This window comes from Saccopteryx leptura, chromosome 3, assembly GCF_036850995.1.
Source record: "Saccopteryx leptura isolate mSacLep1 chromosome 3, mSacLep1_pri_phased_curated, whole genome shotgun sequence".
NCBI classification, from domain to species: domain Eukaryota; kingdom Metazoa; phylum Chordata; class Mammalia; order Chiroptera; family Emballonuridae; genus Saccopteryx; species Saccopteryx leptura.
In genome coordinates this window covers 143,679,310-143,696,193 of record NC_089505.1, presented here as the reverse complement: position 1 = coordinate 143,696,193, position 16,884 = coordinate 143,679,310, and the positions used below count along the sequence as shown (strand labels likewise).

The 16,884-nt window shown below is 36.1% G+C and overlaps 1 protein-coding gene across 1 annotated transcript in view; it reads right to left on the bottom strand.

The window, feature by feature from the left end:
* The window catches only part of LRRC7 (leucine rich repeat containing 7), a 595,608-nt gene that overhangs the window by 443,687 nt on the left and 135,037 nt on the right, over positions 1 to 16,884 (bottom strand). The window contains exon 2 of the mRNA XM_066376553.1: positions 15,402 to 15,499. Coding sequence (XP_066232650.1) covers positions 15,402 to 15,499 — 98 coding nt within the window. The remainder of the gene's footprint in view (positions 1 to 15,401; positions 15,500 to 16,884) is intronic.

Sequence of the window (16,884 nt, the reverse complement as noted above, 5' to 3'; positions counted from 1 at the left end):
AAGCACCAATTATATGATACAAAGTAAAACAAGATCGATTCATCTTTGTCTTGAAATATTAAACAATCAGAGAGAGTAAATGATGTATTTTAACTACTTATTTTAAAAAAGGATACTAGGAGAGGCTTATTTCCATGAGAATTTTCAAGATAAAATAAATCAGGATGAGGTAAAAAGTAAAAGGTGGTTTGGCATTTTCAGAGTGTTCTAGGATGTAACAGGAACTAAAGAGCTCTACGTAATTGAAGGCTAGAGTCTATGCAGACGGGTCTGTTAGCCAGGGTACAAGACACCTCATGAACTGTGTTAATGATTGCATAGATAATTCATAGCACCAGAAATATAAATTATGTCTATATAATAAACACTACAATTGATCCTAGGAGATCAAGGAGAGGAGAACATACCTTGTTAATGGTTAGTCATAAAACTGCTCACCCTTTCCTGACTCATTGATTTTTTTTTAAACATAAAAAGGCATTGTAGCTATTAAGTACATATACTAATCTAGAATACTGTCTACATTTCACATATGATCAGAAATATTCATCTCAATAATAAGTTTCCCAAAGGCTATGATTATCAATCAAAAATAATTTTTGCATGCTTTATATATTTTAAGTTTACCTCTCTATCACACTGAGTCCTGATTGTATCCTCCACTATACATTGTAGTTCTTTAGAGTTGGTAAACATGGCCTTTGAGTTAAGAATTAAAGATTGAGTATTTAATAGTCTCTTCATCCCTTTTCCAATTAATTTTATAACAAGTTTAATGAAGAGTTTGGCCATAGGGGAGAAAAGTCTGAAAAACAGAAAGCCTTAGAAAAAGCTTAAAAATCATTTTGTGGTTGATGATGCAAGAATGATTGTTCCACCATGAATTATCACTGGTAATACTGTCTAGCCAAAGAATTATTAATAACAAGATGCCAGCAAAGATGTGTTGATCACAAAAGCTGTCATGTTTACTGTCATCTGCAGCACTTGGCTCCCAAAGAGAGTGGTAAGAACTGGCGCATTTATTGACGTGCTCTTTCTTGCCTGACAGTAAACTGATAGGCATGTGACATGTCAAATACTACAGGGGGAAATGTGTTCTTGATTAAACATGGTATGTGGTGACCCACCAGCCGACAGGTAACATTCATTATTCACTCTTCAGGCATGCAGCCAAATGATACAAGTCACATTTATTTAGCTTTGTTCTTGACACTAGTATGTTCAAACTTACACAAAATATTGATAAAAGACACAATGTCTGATTTTTGGACATTTGTTATAAAGAAATATAAATGAACTTTAAAACAGCACTTAGAAAATATTGCTGCAAAGATTTTATGTGTTTCATGATATGAACACACCACCAATTCAAACAATTAAAACATGTAAAGTATAGTCTTCCTTCTGGCCTATACAAGACCAAAGATACTTTAAAAATATTTGAGTTCAAATATTCTCTGTGTACTAATCTGAAATTAAATTAAGCTAACTTTTTCTAAAATAGCATGCTCTTATGAAACACTTAAGTTTTCTTTAATCTAACAAAATCAGAGAATCTTTCAAAGAAGCTAGAATGTCATCCTTATTTTCAGGACTTTTATTTCATAAAAACACTTATTTTACATATAAAATCAGTGTCATATGATCCACAGTTTTAATTACTAATGAGTCAGTCTATCAGTAAATTACATAAATTTATAAATACACAACAGGCTTTACCATGCCATTAATTTAATGACTCCTTTTCATTTAGTATAGTCAATAAATCAATAAAAATTAAAGTGTATGTATTTTTTTTATAACATAGAGGTCTTCTGCTGTTCATTCATTCAATGAGCAAGTATTTACCAAGCATCATCATGTACAAGGTACTGGGCTCAGCGAGGAAGATGTTATGGAGGCACAGTCCCTGTCTCCACAGAGCCAATAGTCTAGCAAAGCAAAATTCACAACATGACATTCTGTTAACACTATTTCTGCTTTGGGAGGTTATTTTATACTGTCTTCATTACAGTGAGCCTGAAATATTTGAGATGCATTAGCTGAACTGATAAATTGTTCTTTTAATTCATTTCTTTGTTCCTCTATGTGCATCATCTAATTTGACAATTTAAAGAGGAAGTTTCTTGTGGCTTGGTCTGTATTCTTTTAATCTATTATTTGAAAGTCACAAATACAGTTTTACCTGGTACAATTTTTTTTTTTAAATGTCTTGACCCTAATGCCAATCAGTTGTGGTTTTGCAGCTGGAGCTGCAGTGGGTCAGAAGTCAAGGATGCTAGAGGTTAATAACAGAGAGGGAGCTCTAATGGGGCATCGGAGGGACAGGGAGCCCAGAGTGAAACCAGAGTGGACACCTCCTGCCAAGTTCTCTGACCAGCAAGGATTTTTTCTTTCTGGGAATGAAACACAACCTAACATGACCCTGAACTTGGGCATAAGGAAATGACTCAAACTGGGCTCATCAAATTTTCTTTCTATTGACAAATAAAACTGAAAATAAGGAGATATTAATTCTAAATCTTTGAAAGTGAGTCACTTTAGTGGTGTGAGAAAGAGCAGCCATGAACTCCTACTGCTGATTTCCCTAGAGTTTCTAGGTCCCTGTTCATTTTTTTCCTTTTATTCCTCTCTTTCTCCTTGGTTTGTGTGTGAGGAAGTTGGATGTGAAGTTTGCATGTGAGCCAAGCTTCTAGCTTTTTAGGGGTTACCATTGCTGTTCTATGAAGTAGCAGAACAAGTCTCACAGGTAGAAGGCTTTCATGGCCTCACTGGTATATTCAGCTTTACCATCCAGTACTGTGGGGACAGGTGCCAGCATAATGTGGGTTTTTGTTAGGCCAGCAAAAAGAACTGGGTGTACTTACACGCATAACAGTATGTTCAAATAAAGATTTCAGCACAGGCAACAAGATACCATAGAAGTGAAACTTCAAGAGACAGAACAATGTATGCAGAATTTACAAGAGAATAGTAACAGCAAATAACTATTTACTGTATGCCAGAAATCATTCTCAGAGCTTTACATGTACAGTATTAACTAATCCTCAACATTGTCTTTAATGAATAAAGTTAGGGACAGAGAGAGCAGTAACTTGCCTGCATCACACATCTAGTAAATAGTAAAACTGCCACTCAAAAGCAGGCAGGTTGGCTCCAGGATCTGTGTTCTAAACTACTCTTAACTGTTCTTCATAGCGAAGTTCAGGTTCTGCAACTTCTGGATTCTCCAGCCAGATCAATGATTTAAAGAAATCAGCGTTGAAAGAGACAGATTTGTGATAGGATTTCTTTGGAGCAGCTATTGCCATAGTATGAGTGCTCTTCCTACCAAACAGTAAGGAATTCGTGATGTTACTTCCATCACTTCAGGCTTGGTCAGAGGAGTGTCAATGGAACCCCTTATGGAGCTTGAAATATATTCTCTGCAGTTGAAAACACAGAGGACTGGTGCTTGACTCATGCTTAGGGAGTTAATGCAGCCTGTGCAGCGGGTTCTGGGAGGCTGCGTGGCTGCACTGGATCTCTCTGCATGCCCACAGTACATCTGAGCAGGGGATGTGCGAGTGTTACCATCCATTAGAAGTAGGGCATAGAATGGACAGAACTCATGGGGTCATCTTAGGACCTGCCTAGAGGGACAGTGAACCCAGAGGCAAGAACCTGGAAGAAAATGTTGGATTCCTATGAGCTGCAGAAGGAGTTGCAAGGACATTTAGAAAAGATATGTATCTGCAGAGGCCAGAGAGAGAGAGAAGTTCTGCCAGTGGAAAGATTCTCCAAAAAAGACAACGAAGGTTACTCCCCATACCAGAAGTTACTTTTAACATGTCAGAAAGAGTAATGTTCTCCAGCAGAGCAAGAGCATCCTTGTCCCCTAATGCTTCTCCAGCTCCTTCTTCAGTCTTGAAGGGTTCTGAAACTGTTGCCGTGAAGACAGAGAGAAGGTAAAGGGGGTGGGAGTGAAAAGGCTTTGACCCTACCATCTTATCTAAAGTCAGAGAAACAACTACAGGTGACAGGGTCCGAGGAACATGAAGGAGAAAAAGTCTTAAGTCTAATGAAGATTAAAGCACTCATCAATAATTTGGACTGATATACTTCATGACAAAATTGAGGCTGTGTTTTGTGACTTAAAGCAATCACATAGCTGTCTATTTTCTAAGAGTGGGTCAATGACATCATGGGCAGGGGAAGATTACCCTCTTTAAATGTACAGGGGGAGATAAAAATATAATTGTACCTCAATTATGTCATGAAATATAGTTGTTTAAAATTCTAGTTATACAGGGATGTCTAGATAGAAGTAGAATGCAGTGAGTGTGGTTGTAGGGATCATGTGTTTTGACAGGGGGTCAATTTTGTGAGATACCAGAGAGGTGGCTGCAGCATAAGAAAATAGTGAGCATTGAAAACAAAATTAAAATATCATAGGGCATTCTTAATGCAGTTATAATGCTTTAAGGACATGCAAGTTTGACTAGAAGAAGCTCTCTGGATGGACTTTCATTCTGGGACAGGTGCTTCAGCTATTGATGTGAACTCATGTCATGGAGCATACTGAGCTCCCAGGAACTTCTGTTAGAGCTGTGTTGTGGTTATAAGTCAAAGCAGTGGTGTAGGAGGGGACAGACTTGTTTCTTACTTCTCAGAATTCCATGAGGAAGCATTTCCCCTAGTCTTTCTGGGCTCTTGCCCTACCATCTTATCTAAAGTCAGAGAAACAACTACAGGCCTTTTCACTCCCACCCCCTTTACCTTCCCTCTGTCTTCACGGCAGCAGTTTCAGAACCCTTCAAGACTGAAGAAGGAGCTGGAGAAGCATTAGGGGACAGGGAGGCTCTTGCTCTGCTGGAGGACTTTACTCTTTCTGACATGTTAAAAGTAACTTCTGGTATGGGGAGTAACTTTCGTTGTCTTTTTTGGAGAATCCTTCTTTTTTCCATGAATGTGGAAGGAGTTATCTGATCAGTAAGATTTGAAAAACTGAGCGCAGCTGCAGCACTCAGACCTCTTCCTTCTGGAGCTTGCTTTGGGGCAGTTGATGTTTCCTGCTAAGGCCTTGCTTGCACAGCAGCAGGTCCATAGGATGAGGCTAGAAGAGCTAAATCTTTGGAAGACCATGATAGCTGTGTACTTGAGCCACATTCTCCAATATATTTGTTTTATCAGTAATAAATATAGGTAGACAAAAAGTAGATTTTGTTGACTCTAGTAACAGTTTGAGAAGTTTTTGTAGGACCAGCACATATGCCTGTGGGCTTTTAGCTTTAGTGAGTGGGCTGCACAGGATCTGTCTTGAGGGTTTATGGTGGTTCACAGCAGATTCATTTCCAAGAAAGTGGCTGTTTTGCACAGATGGGACTGTTTTATCAACACTGCCATGCTCCTGCTGACCTTAGCAGATGTTGGCCTCAGGCTTTGAGTTACTGTTCTATGATCTTGGGCTTTGGGCTAGATAATCACACAAGCACCATCGATTGTCTTATAATTCAGAAATCTTTCACTGTGGATGTGCTCATAGAAGAGTAGTGAATTTGATGAATAAACAAACAAAAAGTAAGAGGGAGCATTTACAATGAAGAGAGTCTTCCCTCTCCTAGGTGAAATTGAAAAACATAACAAGTCATTGAAATCATTGTATACTTAAAGACTATGAAAAGAAATAACAGAGACTGTATTTGAAGCACTTGGCCTTTAAGGACTGAGTTTATGTCAGTAATCTAGAAGGAACCAGAGTGGTGTTAAAAGAGGCATGCTTCAGTTTTATTAGCAAAACAGAAGAAAATGAAAATCAAAAACAAAATAAAGGAAAACTGGCTACTTACTTTGGAGGTAAAGAGAGATTTCCATAGGAAAAATATTGAGATTTTTTTATGGAATATAAAGTAAAAATTAGGATCTTGAAGGTGGAAATACATATGGAAAAGAAATGAGCAGACTCAGTTCTGCCTAATCCTAAAGAGGCAAGTAGAAAAGCAAGAGGTGTTTCAGCTTTACCAAGTCAAACAGTTGTGACTGGAACCTAATCTAACCAAAGCAGAGACTGGAACTCAGATAACATTCTAGAATAAATCTGTGAGAAAGGACAGAACCAGGGAAACTGCTGATGATATGGCCTTTTAAAGCTGTGTTTGAAGAGTCCAGTGCAATAGCAATTAGGAGTGACAACTTGAAGAATGGGGGCACTATACCAGGTGTCCAGAAAACCTAAACAAATCTAAGGATAGAAGGCAAAACCCAACAAAAATATTTAAAGCATTCTTAGGTGAGTGTCAAAATGATAAAGTCATTAGAAGTAAGAGTACAGGTATTGCTTTGCCCTCAAAAAGCATTCCAGACATTTATAGAATTTGCATTTTAAAGGTAAATCCAGGAAAGATAAAACATATTTAAAAGGACATATTACAGAAAAAAGCATGCATAAGAATAAAACATCAAAATCTGTCTGAGGCTGATTTCATGTTATTTCCAATCCAGGAAAACAGGAATAAATATGACTTTTTATTTTTTCAATAGTGGAGAAATTTGAAAGGATCTCTCATATGAAAGACAAAGTTTAGGTAAATATGTTAGAAAATATATATTTGAGTCCAAAAGCAATAAAAAACTAAAAAATAAAAGTATTACTAAAGAGTACAAGTTTTACATTGTTAAAGAAAAAGTAGATCAACTAAGGGAACAACGTAAACTATTAGAAACTCAGTTCAGACTCTCTGAAATAGAGATGACAGATTAAGCAAATAAAAATAAAGGAACTCTGATGGTTAAATTGTGTCAAATTCATTGGGCCACAGTCTTTAAATATGTTCTCAAGCATCATTTTCAATTTTTCTGTGAGGGTTTTTAAAAATAAAATTAGCATTTAAATTAGTGAACAATGAGTAAAGCAGATTGTCCTCTATAATATGGGTGGGTCTCATTTAATCAGTTGAAAGTTTTTATAAAAAAGACAGACCTCCCTGAGAAAGAAGGAATTCTGCCAGCAGATGGCCTTTGGACTCATACTGCAACACTGGCACTTCCCAGGGTCTCCAGTCTGCTGACCTGCCATGCAGATTTCAGATTTAACAATCTTCATAAGCATGTGAGATGATTCTTAAGTCAGATCTGTCTCTCTGTCTCCTTCAATATGTCTTGTCTTTGCTGGACCTTCTTTTAATTTTTAATACACACACACACACACACAAACACACACACATATTATGGTTTGGGTTTTTTGGTGTTTTTTTTTTTTTTTATGAGAACCTTAATATAGTCACCCAATTTAATAGAAATTGAGTTTCCGGTAAAGAATAATTAATATTTAGTATAATGTGCCTTAATACTGGTTGAGGCATACTATTCTAAAAAAGTATCTGTAGCTTATCTGAATTTAAATTTAACCAGGTGCCTTGTATTTTATCTGGCAACCTTACCCTAAAATCAGTAAAACCGCAGAAGGAAAAGAAATGCAACATGCCTAATTTACTTCTGTAAAAAAGAGCATCAAGACATTCTATTTAAGGTCTGCTTGAAGCAAAACCCAAGTTTCTTGAAAGAAAAGACGCTTATTCTCAATAGGTCCCTAGAGGCACACATTTCTGAAGTCACAATAGCTGTTTCAGGGTCAGGAACATGAGGAGGTTGCTTCTCTGAATTAGAAAGACAGGAACGACAGCAGTTGTACAGACCTAAGCAATTCTATAGCATGCACATGGCAACGCCAGTAGGGTCCAGGACCAAATGTCATTAGATGGATTCACATGCAGTCCATCACCAACCAGCACTGAAAGGGGAAAAAAATTTCTGATTCCATGTAGCTAATTCTATTCTGGTCAGCTTTGTTCTTCTGGTGCTGCTGGACTCTCGCTCAAACCCTACTGGTGTTACCTGCCAGGGTATGAAGGTGCTTTTGAGGGTTCCCTAATGTTCCTGAGTTACCTTCAGGGAAGGCAGAGAAGCCACTGGGCCTCCTTAGGCCACAGGGTGGATGGTACAAAGACAGAGGGTTTTACTGTTGCCACCATGACCACCAGATAGGTCTGCCCGTCAGGGACAGCAGGGCTGGCATGGCCTGGTGCCTCACTGTTCTGCTGTGGTAGGTGGATTTAGAGAACAGGCTTTTCTTGATTTTTATAATTGTGGTTACAATTATGATGTCTTTTGACAATGCAATGTTGTAGGTCTCTCTGGTGCCGAGACCAGGGATGTATGCAAGATGAAAAGAAAACCCAAGGAATGCATCATGTTGTCTTTCCTCTAGTCTGAAGGTCCCAGCCAGTCTCTCTTCTTTCAGGGGCCATTATATCATGGTCTGTTGAATAACTTCCAGATGTTCAATTGAATTTTGAATTGAGGAACAGGGAAAAGTGAGACCATGCTGTTTCATATTCAGAAAAAGTTCCCCCTTTCCTTCCTTCCTCCCTTCCTTCCTCCCTCCCCCTCCCTCCCTCCTCTCTCTCCCTCCTTCCCTCTTTTCCTTTCTTCCTTCCTCCCTCCCTCCCTCCCCCTCCTTTCCTTCCTTCCTTCCTTCCTTCCTTCCTTCCTTCCTTCCTTCCTTCCTTCCTTCCTTCCTTCCTTCCATCCTCCCTCCCTCCCTCCCTTCCTTCTCTTTTCTTTTTCTTGGTCTCTGCTTTTCTTTTCTTCTTTTCTCTCTTTTTCACACTTTCTGTCTTCTCTTCCTCTCTAGCTTTCCCTCAAGCAGATTCCTATGGTGCACTTTTATTTTTAAAGGAAAGCAATTATTTTTTTCACTCATTCTGAACTATATTAATAAAGATCCCCCAACTCTAGGTGCTAAGCTATGTATTGTTAACATAATCTTAAGTAAGGCACATACCTTGCTCTTCAACAAGCTAATAGTGTAATTCTGAAATATCTGTCTGAATGTAACTGAGTGTGGCTCTCATTTTTCTAAATACAGTATACTATGACATTTTAATATGTTATCAGGTATTTTCATAACTTTGAAAAATACATTCAATCAATTGTTAGTTAATTTTTTCCTTTAAATTGCTTTTATTTCTTTTTGTAAGACAGTTTATGATTCTTAGGTTGGATTTTCATTTTTTATTTCTTTACATTGGTCATTATTTCTCATCATTTATTTTTGGACATATTTGCATTTGTGGATTTCTACTATTTGTTTTTTGAATTCCTGGTATATTTACAGTGTTAAATATTTTGACACCAGTGAAGACTTTAAATCTGCTCTTCATGTTTAGTGTTCTATAATTTCTTTCCTCATCAAGGTTCAATTTTAGTTCTTACCTTTTTTTTCTAAAAAAAAAAATTGCTGTTTTCCCCCATATTATTTATTTTGCAGTTATTTTTTAGAGTACTTACCTTTTTGTGATTATTGAAAAGTTCTAGCAACATTCTAATTTTTCTTCTAGTTTCTGCGTTTATTATTTTCCAAAAGTCTACTCTTCTTTTCCAGAGTAATTTTTTGTTGATATTCTCTGGTTCTATAACATTTTAAAATGTTACTTCTCTCAAAATTTAGGGGATATTTCAAAATGAATATGAAGTAATAAAAAAAAAGAAGCATTTGATTTTTTTTTACTAAACAAGAACATCAGAAAAGCAAATGACAAATCAAAGAAAGTTGTTCAATTATGCAAAATAGATGCAAAACCAATGTTTATTTCATTGGTGAAAATGCACCATACAAAAGGCTGAAAGCACTGGAGTATCGGCACGTTCCTTGATTCCTTAATTATTGTGAGCAGTGTATATTCTGTGTTCCTATCACTGAATTAATAAACCACCCATGTGGTTGTAACACAAAGGGCAAGGGCACAAAGTGTGAGATGAAGGTGAAGGGGTGGGTAGAAGCCACACTATGCAAGTCCTATAAACTATAGTAAGGCTTATGTCTTTCCTGAATGAGCAGTGACCATTGAATCATTTTAAGATAAAAGTGTTGAGAACAAAAATAGGGAAGTCACTTACAGAAATATCTGGTAGAATCTTAGAATTTTTGCAGAGGAGGTGAACTATGAATGGGTTCACAACATACATAGAAGGTGAAATTATAGGCCTTGCAATTATAGTGAATGTCAGAGGGAAAAAGAGAAGATATGAAAGATGACTCATAGAATTATGTCCTTTGAACGAAAATGTTTAAGAGCACCTAATTAACCCACCAAAAGTACTGGAAGAAACACAGATTTTAAGAGAAAGATAATGGATTTGGTGAGTTTGAGGCACTGGCAAAATATCCAAGAGTTGGTGTAAAGTAGATATTGATATATGGAGAGCTGTATGGGTTGGAGGTATTACTTTGTGAGTCATCTGATTACAGGAATAACTGATGGTGTGGGTGTAATGAGACAGTCCATGGAGAGCGTATATTTAGAACAAGACTTCAAACAGTTTTCAGAAATTCTAACATGTAGTAGCTGAAAAGAGAAAGTTGCATATGCAAAGAAATAGAGACAGAGGAAAACCAGGAGAGTGTTGTATTATGGTAGCCGAGGCATCAGAAGGCTTTCCAAAGGAGGAAATGATCAACGATATTGATTTCAGCTAAGAAGGTAAGTAAGAAGAGCATTGAAAAAAAGTGCTTCATGGATTTAGCAAGTCGTCAGCAGAATTCTAAGATGGCCCCATGATCATCACACCCCCAGCATTCAAGCCCTGTGTCATTCCCTCCCCTTGGATTAGCAGGACCTATGACCTTCTTCTAACCAACAGAATATGGAAAAAGGTGATGGTGTAGTTAAATTTCCAAATCGTAACTATTCAAAAGTAGAACATCTTGATGAGCTTGGCTTAATTGGGCAAAATTCCTTTATAAAAGGACAGGGCTCTGTCTGCTTGCTGGCTCAAGGAAGTGAAAAGTCATATTTAGAAGGTACATATAAGCAAGCACTGCAGGAGGTCTTCAAAAATTAAAGGTGACCTCTAGCTGGAAGTCAGCAAAAAGCAGGGCTCTTGGTCACACGACCATAAGGAAACAAGTTCTGTCAACAGCCTAAGCTTGAACCTGGATTCTTCCTCAATTGAGCTCTGATGAGAGGTCAGCCTGTAGGACTCTAAGGCAGGGAACCCAGGTAAGCCATACCTGGACTCCTGACACATTGAAACTGCGAGATAATAAATGAGTGCTGTTTTCAGCTGCTAACTTTGTGGTATTTTGTTACACAGTGACAGAAAACTAACACAGCAACATAAATAGATTATTGGTGGTGTGAATGACAGTTGTTTCCACAGAGTGACCACGGAGGAGCTAGGCTGCATGTGTTTGGGAGGAGTGAGAAGTAAGAAAATGGAGTGAAAATAAATGACTCTTTAGAGAGGTTTACCTGGAAATAGAGCAAAAATGAAGGGATGTAGCTGAATGGGACTGTGGTTTTGAGAACAAACATCTTATTTTTGTTTTTTAATGGGCAATAACTTGAACATGTTTAAAAGTCTGTCTTTCATAAGAAACTATTTTACTAAAAATTTGCTTTGTTATGCAAGATGCAGCATATATATATAGATATATATAGATATATATATCTATCTATATATATAATTCACATGAAATAATTGGTTAAGACTTACATCTGGTGACCTAATGCTGACCTTCACATTAGAAATATTGTAAAAGAGTATAAAATATTATAAAAGAAAGCATTATGAATCATGGTACTTAGTAAAACCTTCCTATATGCAATATTTCTAAATGGAAGAGGGCTCTTCTTGAATCTCAGACAGAATCCTCTGACTGAGTTAAGTTCTACTGTTTCTGTTCTCAGTAAAGGGGAGCCATTACCATTTGCCTTTCTGATGATTTTCTAAGGTGACAGTTTTCCATGGGAGTTAACCAACAAGTTTTGTGTACATCGTGTATTAAATTTTTAGAATGATTAGAAAAAACTATGTCATTGTGGGAGACCAATTACTATCTAACATGCATTACTATGACACAGCTGCAAGAATTTCAGCTTTCTGTCATCTGTTTGAATCCTGTTGCTTGCCATGTACTACTGTCTCTAAAATTAGTGGTAGTGATTTCTGTGCATTTTTGTATCTATGATTAGAAACATAGTTTATTATGCTCACCCATATGATTATTTTGAAAAATAACAATAATAACAAGTAAAAAGAAAGAGATGAAAGAAAATTTGCTGTGTCATAAGGCCTGTACCAAATACTTAGTCAATCTCCTTTAATTCTCAAAGAGGGTCTATCACTTTTCAAATAAGTAAACTAAGTCTTAGATTAAAACAATAATGAGAATCCTGTACCTGGTCACATTAACTGTCACATTATAGAATAAACCATAATGTATGACTTTATATTTAATATCTTAATTAGTTAATTTAATATGCTTCTCCTATCTGTAAATAAAAAGGCTTCTTTCTTAGGGATCCAGCACTGATCTGCAATAGGATAACGACTGTTCATTGTACTAACAAGGGGTGATTAAATCTTCTCCAGAAAAGAATATTTTATAGGTTTCTCACTTCTCATTATGTTGTTCCTGTTCCGTAACAGCCAATCCAGCTGAATTCCTGTAGTCATATTTCAAAAATGGTGCTGACTGCCACAATTCATTTGATAAGGACTTTCTTGTTATAATGCAAGCATCAGTTACACTATGCACCTTAGAAAACAATAAGACTTAGCTATGAAATATGCCTATAATTGTTAGTATTTTACATCCATTGGGATTTAACATTACCTGCACCAGTCATTTGACTCAGGCTTGTGGTTTTCAAACTTGAGCTTGCATCAGAATCTCATGTAGAAAGTTCAAAACACACAGATCACTGGACCTGACTCTGATTCTGTAGATGGGAGTTGCATTTCTAACAAGTTCCCAGATGCTGTTGCTGGTTTGGAGAACACATTTTAAGAATTACTGGCCCATGCCAGGGTTAAAAAACCCTTTTCTCTAAAGAATCAGGTAAATATTTTTTACTTTGTGGGCCATATAGTTTGGTCACGACTACTGAACTCTTCCCCTGCGGTGCAAAAGCAGCTGTACACAGTACCTCAGTAAACAGGAGAGGGCTGTGTTTCAATTAAGACTTTATTTACAGAAACAGGTGTCAGGCTGAATTTGTTCAATAGACCATTGCTGGTCAACCTCTGGCCTAAATCAACGGAATACAAGAGACCTGAAAACTTACTTTGCATATGTTAAATAGTAAATACACTGTGCCACCTCCTTCAAACCACTCCACCACCAGGGCTTTGCTTTCTCACCTACACAACAAATCCATTTAACCACATTATCTCTAGGTCTTTCAGCTCTAAGATAATTGGGATATTCTGGTGGTAATGCAAGCTTAAGAGAAAACCACCCCAGCCTTTTCCTTGAGGGCCAATTACAGACAAGTTGCTTGAGTTGTAGAAAGGCTTTTACCCTTCTGAAGTACTCTGGACATTTCCACACTCCTGAGGCTCTTGATATATACAGTAATGGAAATGAGTGAAGGCTTGAATGATTAGTTGCTATTAACACACACTACCTAAGAACTAAAATGATCCCTAAGTATGATTTCTGTGTATAAACTCCTTGTAGCTATTATTGAGCTCGCAATAGCTTTTTACAAACTTCTATTAAAATATCAATAGTATTTTCCATAGCTACACACAAGAATAAACTATAGATTTAAATACAAAAGTCTCTTATAAACTTTTAAATGAAATCTGAAAAATTATACCAGAGACTAAGCTGACTATGATAAACTAGCACAGAAGAGAAACCCCAAAAGCTTTTCTATGAACTCAATAAAAAATGCAGGAGTCTGTCTGCATCTTATGGTTTTTATTTTAAGACACCCATGAGCTCAATCTTCATTTCGAAAGTTTAGTTTTAGATATTAGATATTGTTTATAGTGTTAGAAGCTATATATATATACCAATTAAAACTAGCACTACATTGAATGATATAAATGCCAACCAAATCAGGTTGTCCATTGACTATATAATGAAGTAGAACAAAACCAAAACACTCTACTTGCCATGAGTGTGCCCAGATTTAATGCACTTGGTCTTTACTCAGAACTGTGTAATTCAAACTAATTTATAATCCAATGTAATCTTAAAAGTCTATTAAACTATACATGCTAATGAACCCACTGCATTAGCTCTATCCTTATTAAAGGAAAGTTCTCAGAAAAGGACAAAGTTGAGATAAATTTTGCCATAATGGAATGTGGTTTATTTCCCTGACAATAATTTTATGCAAAGACCATAAGGAAAGTTAGTATTATAGGTCACCTTAGAAACTTAAAATGTGCTCTGGCTGGATAGCTCAATTGGTTAGAGGCTCATCCCAGTCAGGGCACATATGAGGATCAACCAATGAATACATAGAGTAAAAGAGCAAACTGATGTTTTTCTCTCTCTCTCAAACCAATACACAAATAAAAATTTTAAAAAAGAAACTTAAAATGTAAATATTATCTCAAACATTTCCAAAATGCTAACAACTAGAAATATTTTAATAAAATCTACAGACACTTATGTGCTGTGATAGGTAAGAATATGAAGATGAAATAACATGAGTTTATGGTGGGACACAAGCCTTCTATCTTCCAAAATATTTTTCTAAATGCTACTAACTCAACTGTTTCTCTTCATTCAAGGGGTGTATATTTACCACTAGATATTTATTCTTTATTCTAACACAGTTGAAGTGTTTTCCAGAGTCCTCAGTTTTAAAAAAAATGTTGAAAGAGCATTGTGGTCAAAGTAAACTACAGAATGTTAATTTTAAATACATTTCAAAAAGCTTTTTTTAACTTCAGTACTCCTGAGAAACATTAATATTCATAATATGGCTATCTAAGAAAGATGTGGTAGATTACGCAGTCTTTTTCAGTTTCATTGAAAACCTAGCTATCAAGAGAGCATTTTACCAATGTGCATAGTATCTGAATCCACATACCATGTGACAATACATTTTAAAAACAAATATAATTTGATTCAGCAAGTATTTATTAAGTACCACTATTTTTATATTAATTACTTAAAGGTCAACTCTTTTAGTTTTTCAACGCTCCTCCTTAAATTCTATCTAGAACAGTGGTAGTCAACCTGGTCCCTACACTAGTGGGTGTTCCAGCTTTCATGGTGGGCAGTAGCGGAGCAACCAAAGTATAAATAAAAAGATAGATTTAACTATAGTAAGTTGTTTTATAAAGATTTATTCTGCCAAACTTAGCGAAAATCCGACATAAAGTACTTGGTAAGTAATTATTATTATATGCTTTAATTTGCTGTAACTCCGTTTTATATCATAAATTTTATAAAGTAAAGTTACTTCCCTACTTTATAAATCACCATTACTATGGAACTGGTGGGCGGTTAGAAAATTTTACTACTAACAGAGATAACAAAGTGGGCAGTAGGTATAAAAAAGTCAACTACCCATGATCTTGAACATAGTTAATCCTATCAAAACACTTACACTCCTCTTCAGGCCTCTTTCGAAGTGCTGCACGAACTTCTTTACAAGGACTTCTCTGATATTGTGGGGGATTCCTTCCCCTTATTAGGTTCTCCATCCTATAAAAGAAAATCGAAAGAGTATATTAGTACCTTCATAAATATTGAGAAGATAAATGGTTTAAATCAAGAGTTAATACTTCAACTATCTACAAATGCTTATGATACAACATCATTGAATACATAGCACTCATTCAGTCCCGTGGCACGAACTGTGGTCAACTGGAAAGTGCATGACTTTTCTAAGACATTCTGATTTTTAAAATGTAGAAATACCATATGAAACTGTTATGGGCTGGATGTTTGTGCCCCCCCTTCCAAATTCATATCGTGAAGCCCGAAGCCCCAGTGTGATAGTATTTGGAGGTGATGCCATTAGGAGGTAATTAAGGTTAGATGGATGACCATGATTGGATTAGTGTCCTTAGAAGAACAGGAAAAGAGACTGGAGATTTCTCTCTCCCTCTCTCTCTCTCTCTCTCTCTCTCTCTGGTCTATGTGGACACAGTGAGAAGGTAGCCATCTGCAAATCAGAAAGAGTGCTCTCACCAGGAAACTAATCTGCTGGTACTTTGATTTAAGGTTTCTCAGCTTTAAAACTGTGAGAAATAAATTTCTGTTGTGTAAGCTACCCAGTAAGTGGTATTTTTTTATAGCTAAGGCAGAAACTATAGACTAAAGAGTGATTAATTATAAAGAAAACACATTTATCAAAAATCAAGTCACCCTTTAGAAAAAAAAAGTATCTTTCACTAATATTCAGAATATCAGTTTCAAAAGAGGAATTGCTGCATTTCATGATAATGACTAAATTGGGAGGAATTTTCTAACTCTAATACTGTAATTGTGACTTTTTGAAAAGGTGGTTAATATAGTATGTCTCAGTTACTAGTGAGATAGCAATGTTGTCATCCAGAATATAATAAATGCATCAAATGCAATTTGGGTTAGCATATTTAACAGCATATATTTTGTGATCAGTATTTTCTAGTTTCAGTAAACTTTATAGTTCTTTTTTACCATCAGTGTATACTCATTTTAATAAAATTTAAAAAACTACTGAGTGCTCAGGATTTGAAAATTCATAACAAAATGATGACATTTATCATTTTGAAAATATAAACATAGCTTCTTAACATCTATGTAATTATTGTAATGAGATATCATTGGTTTTGATAACTGTGTTGTTTGATCACATGTATACCTTTAAAAACCACATGGTTGTAATGGGTTATTGTGATAGTAAGTCTTTTAAGATTAGTGATACAGAGGATTGTATTTCTGGTGTCCAGAGAGGAAAATTAGGTCAGGACAATATCATAAAAGCATTCTTTAAAATATGTGAAATATGAGATGAATAACCTTTTTCACTGGAATAGTAATATAATACTAATTCTGTGGGAAACTGTCACTGTCTTTTTTTTTTTTTTTTTTTGGTGAGAGAA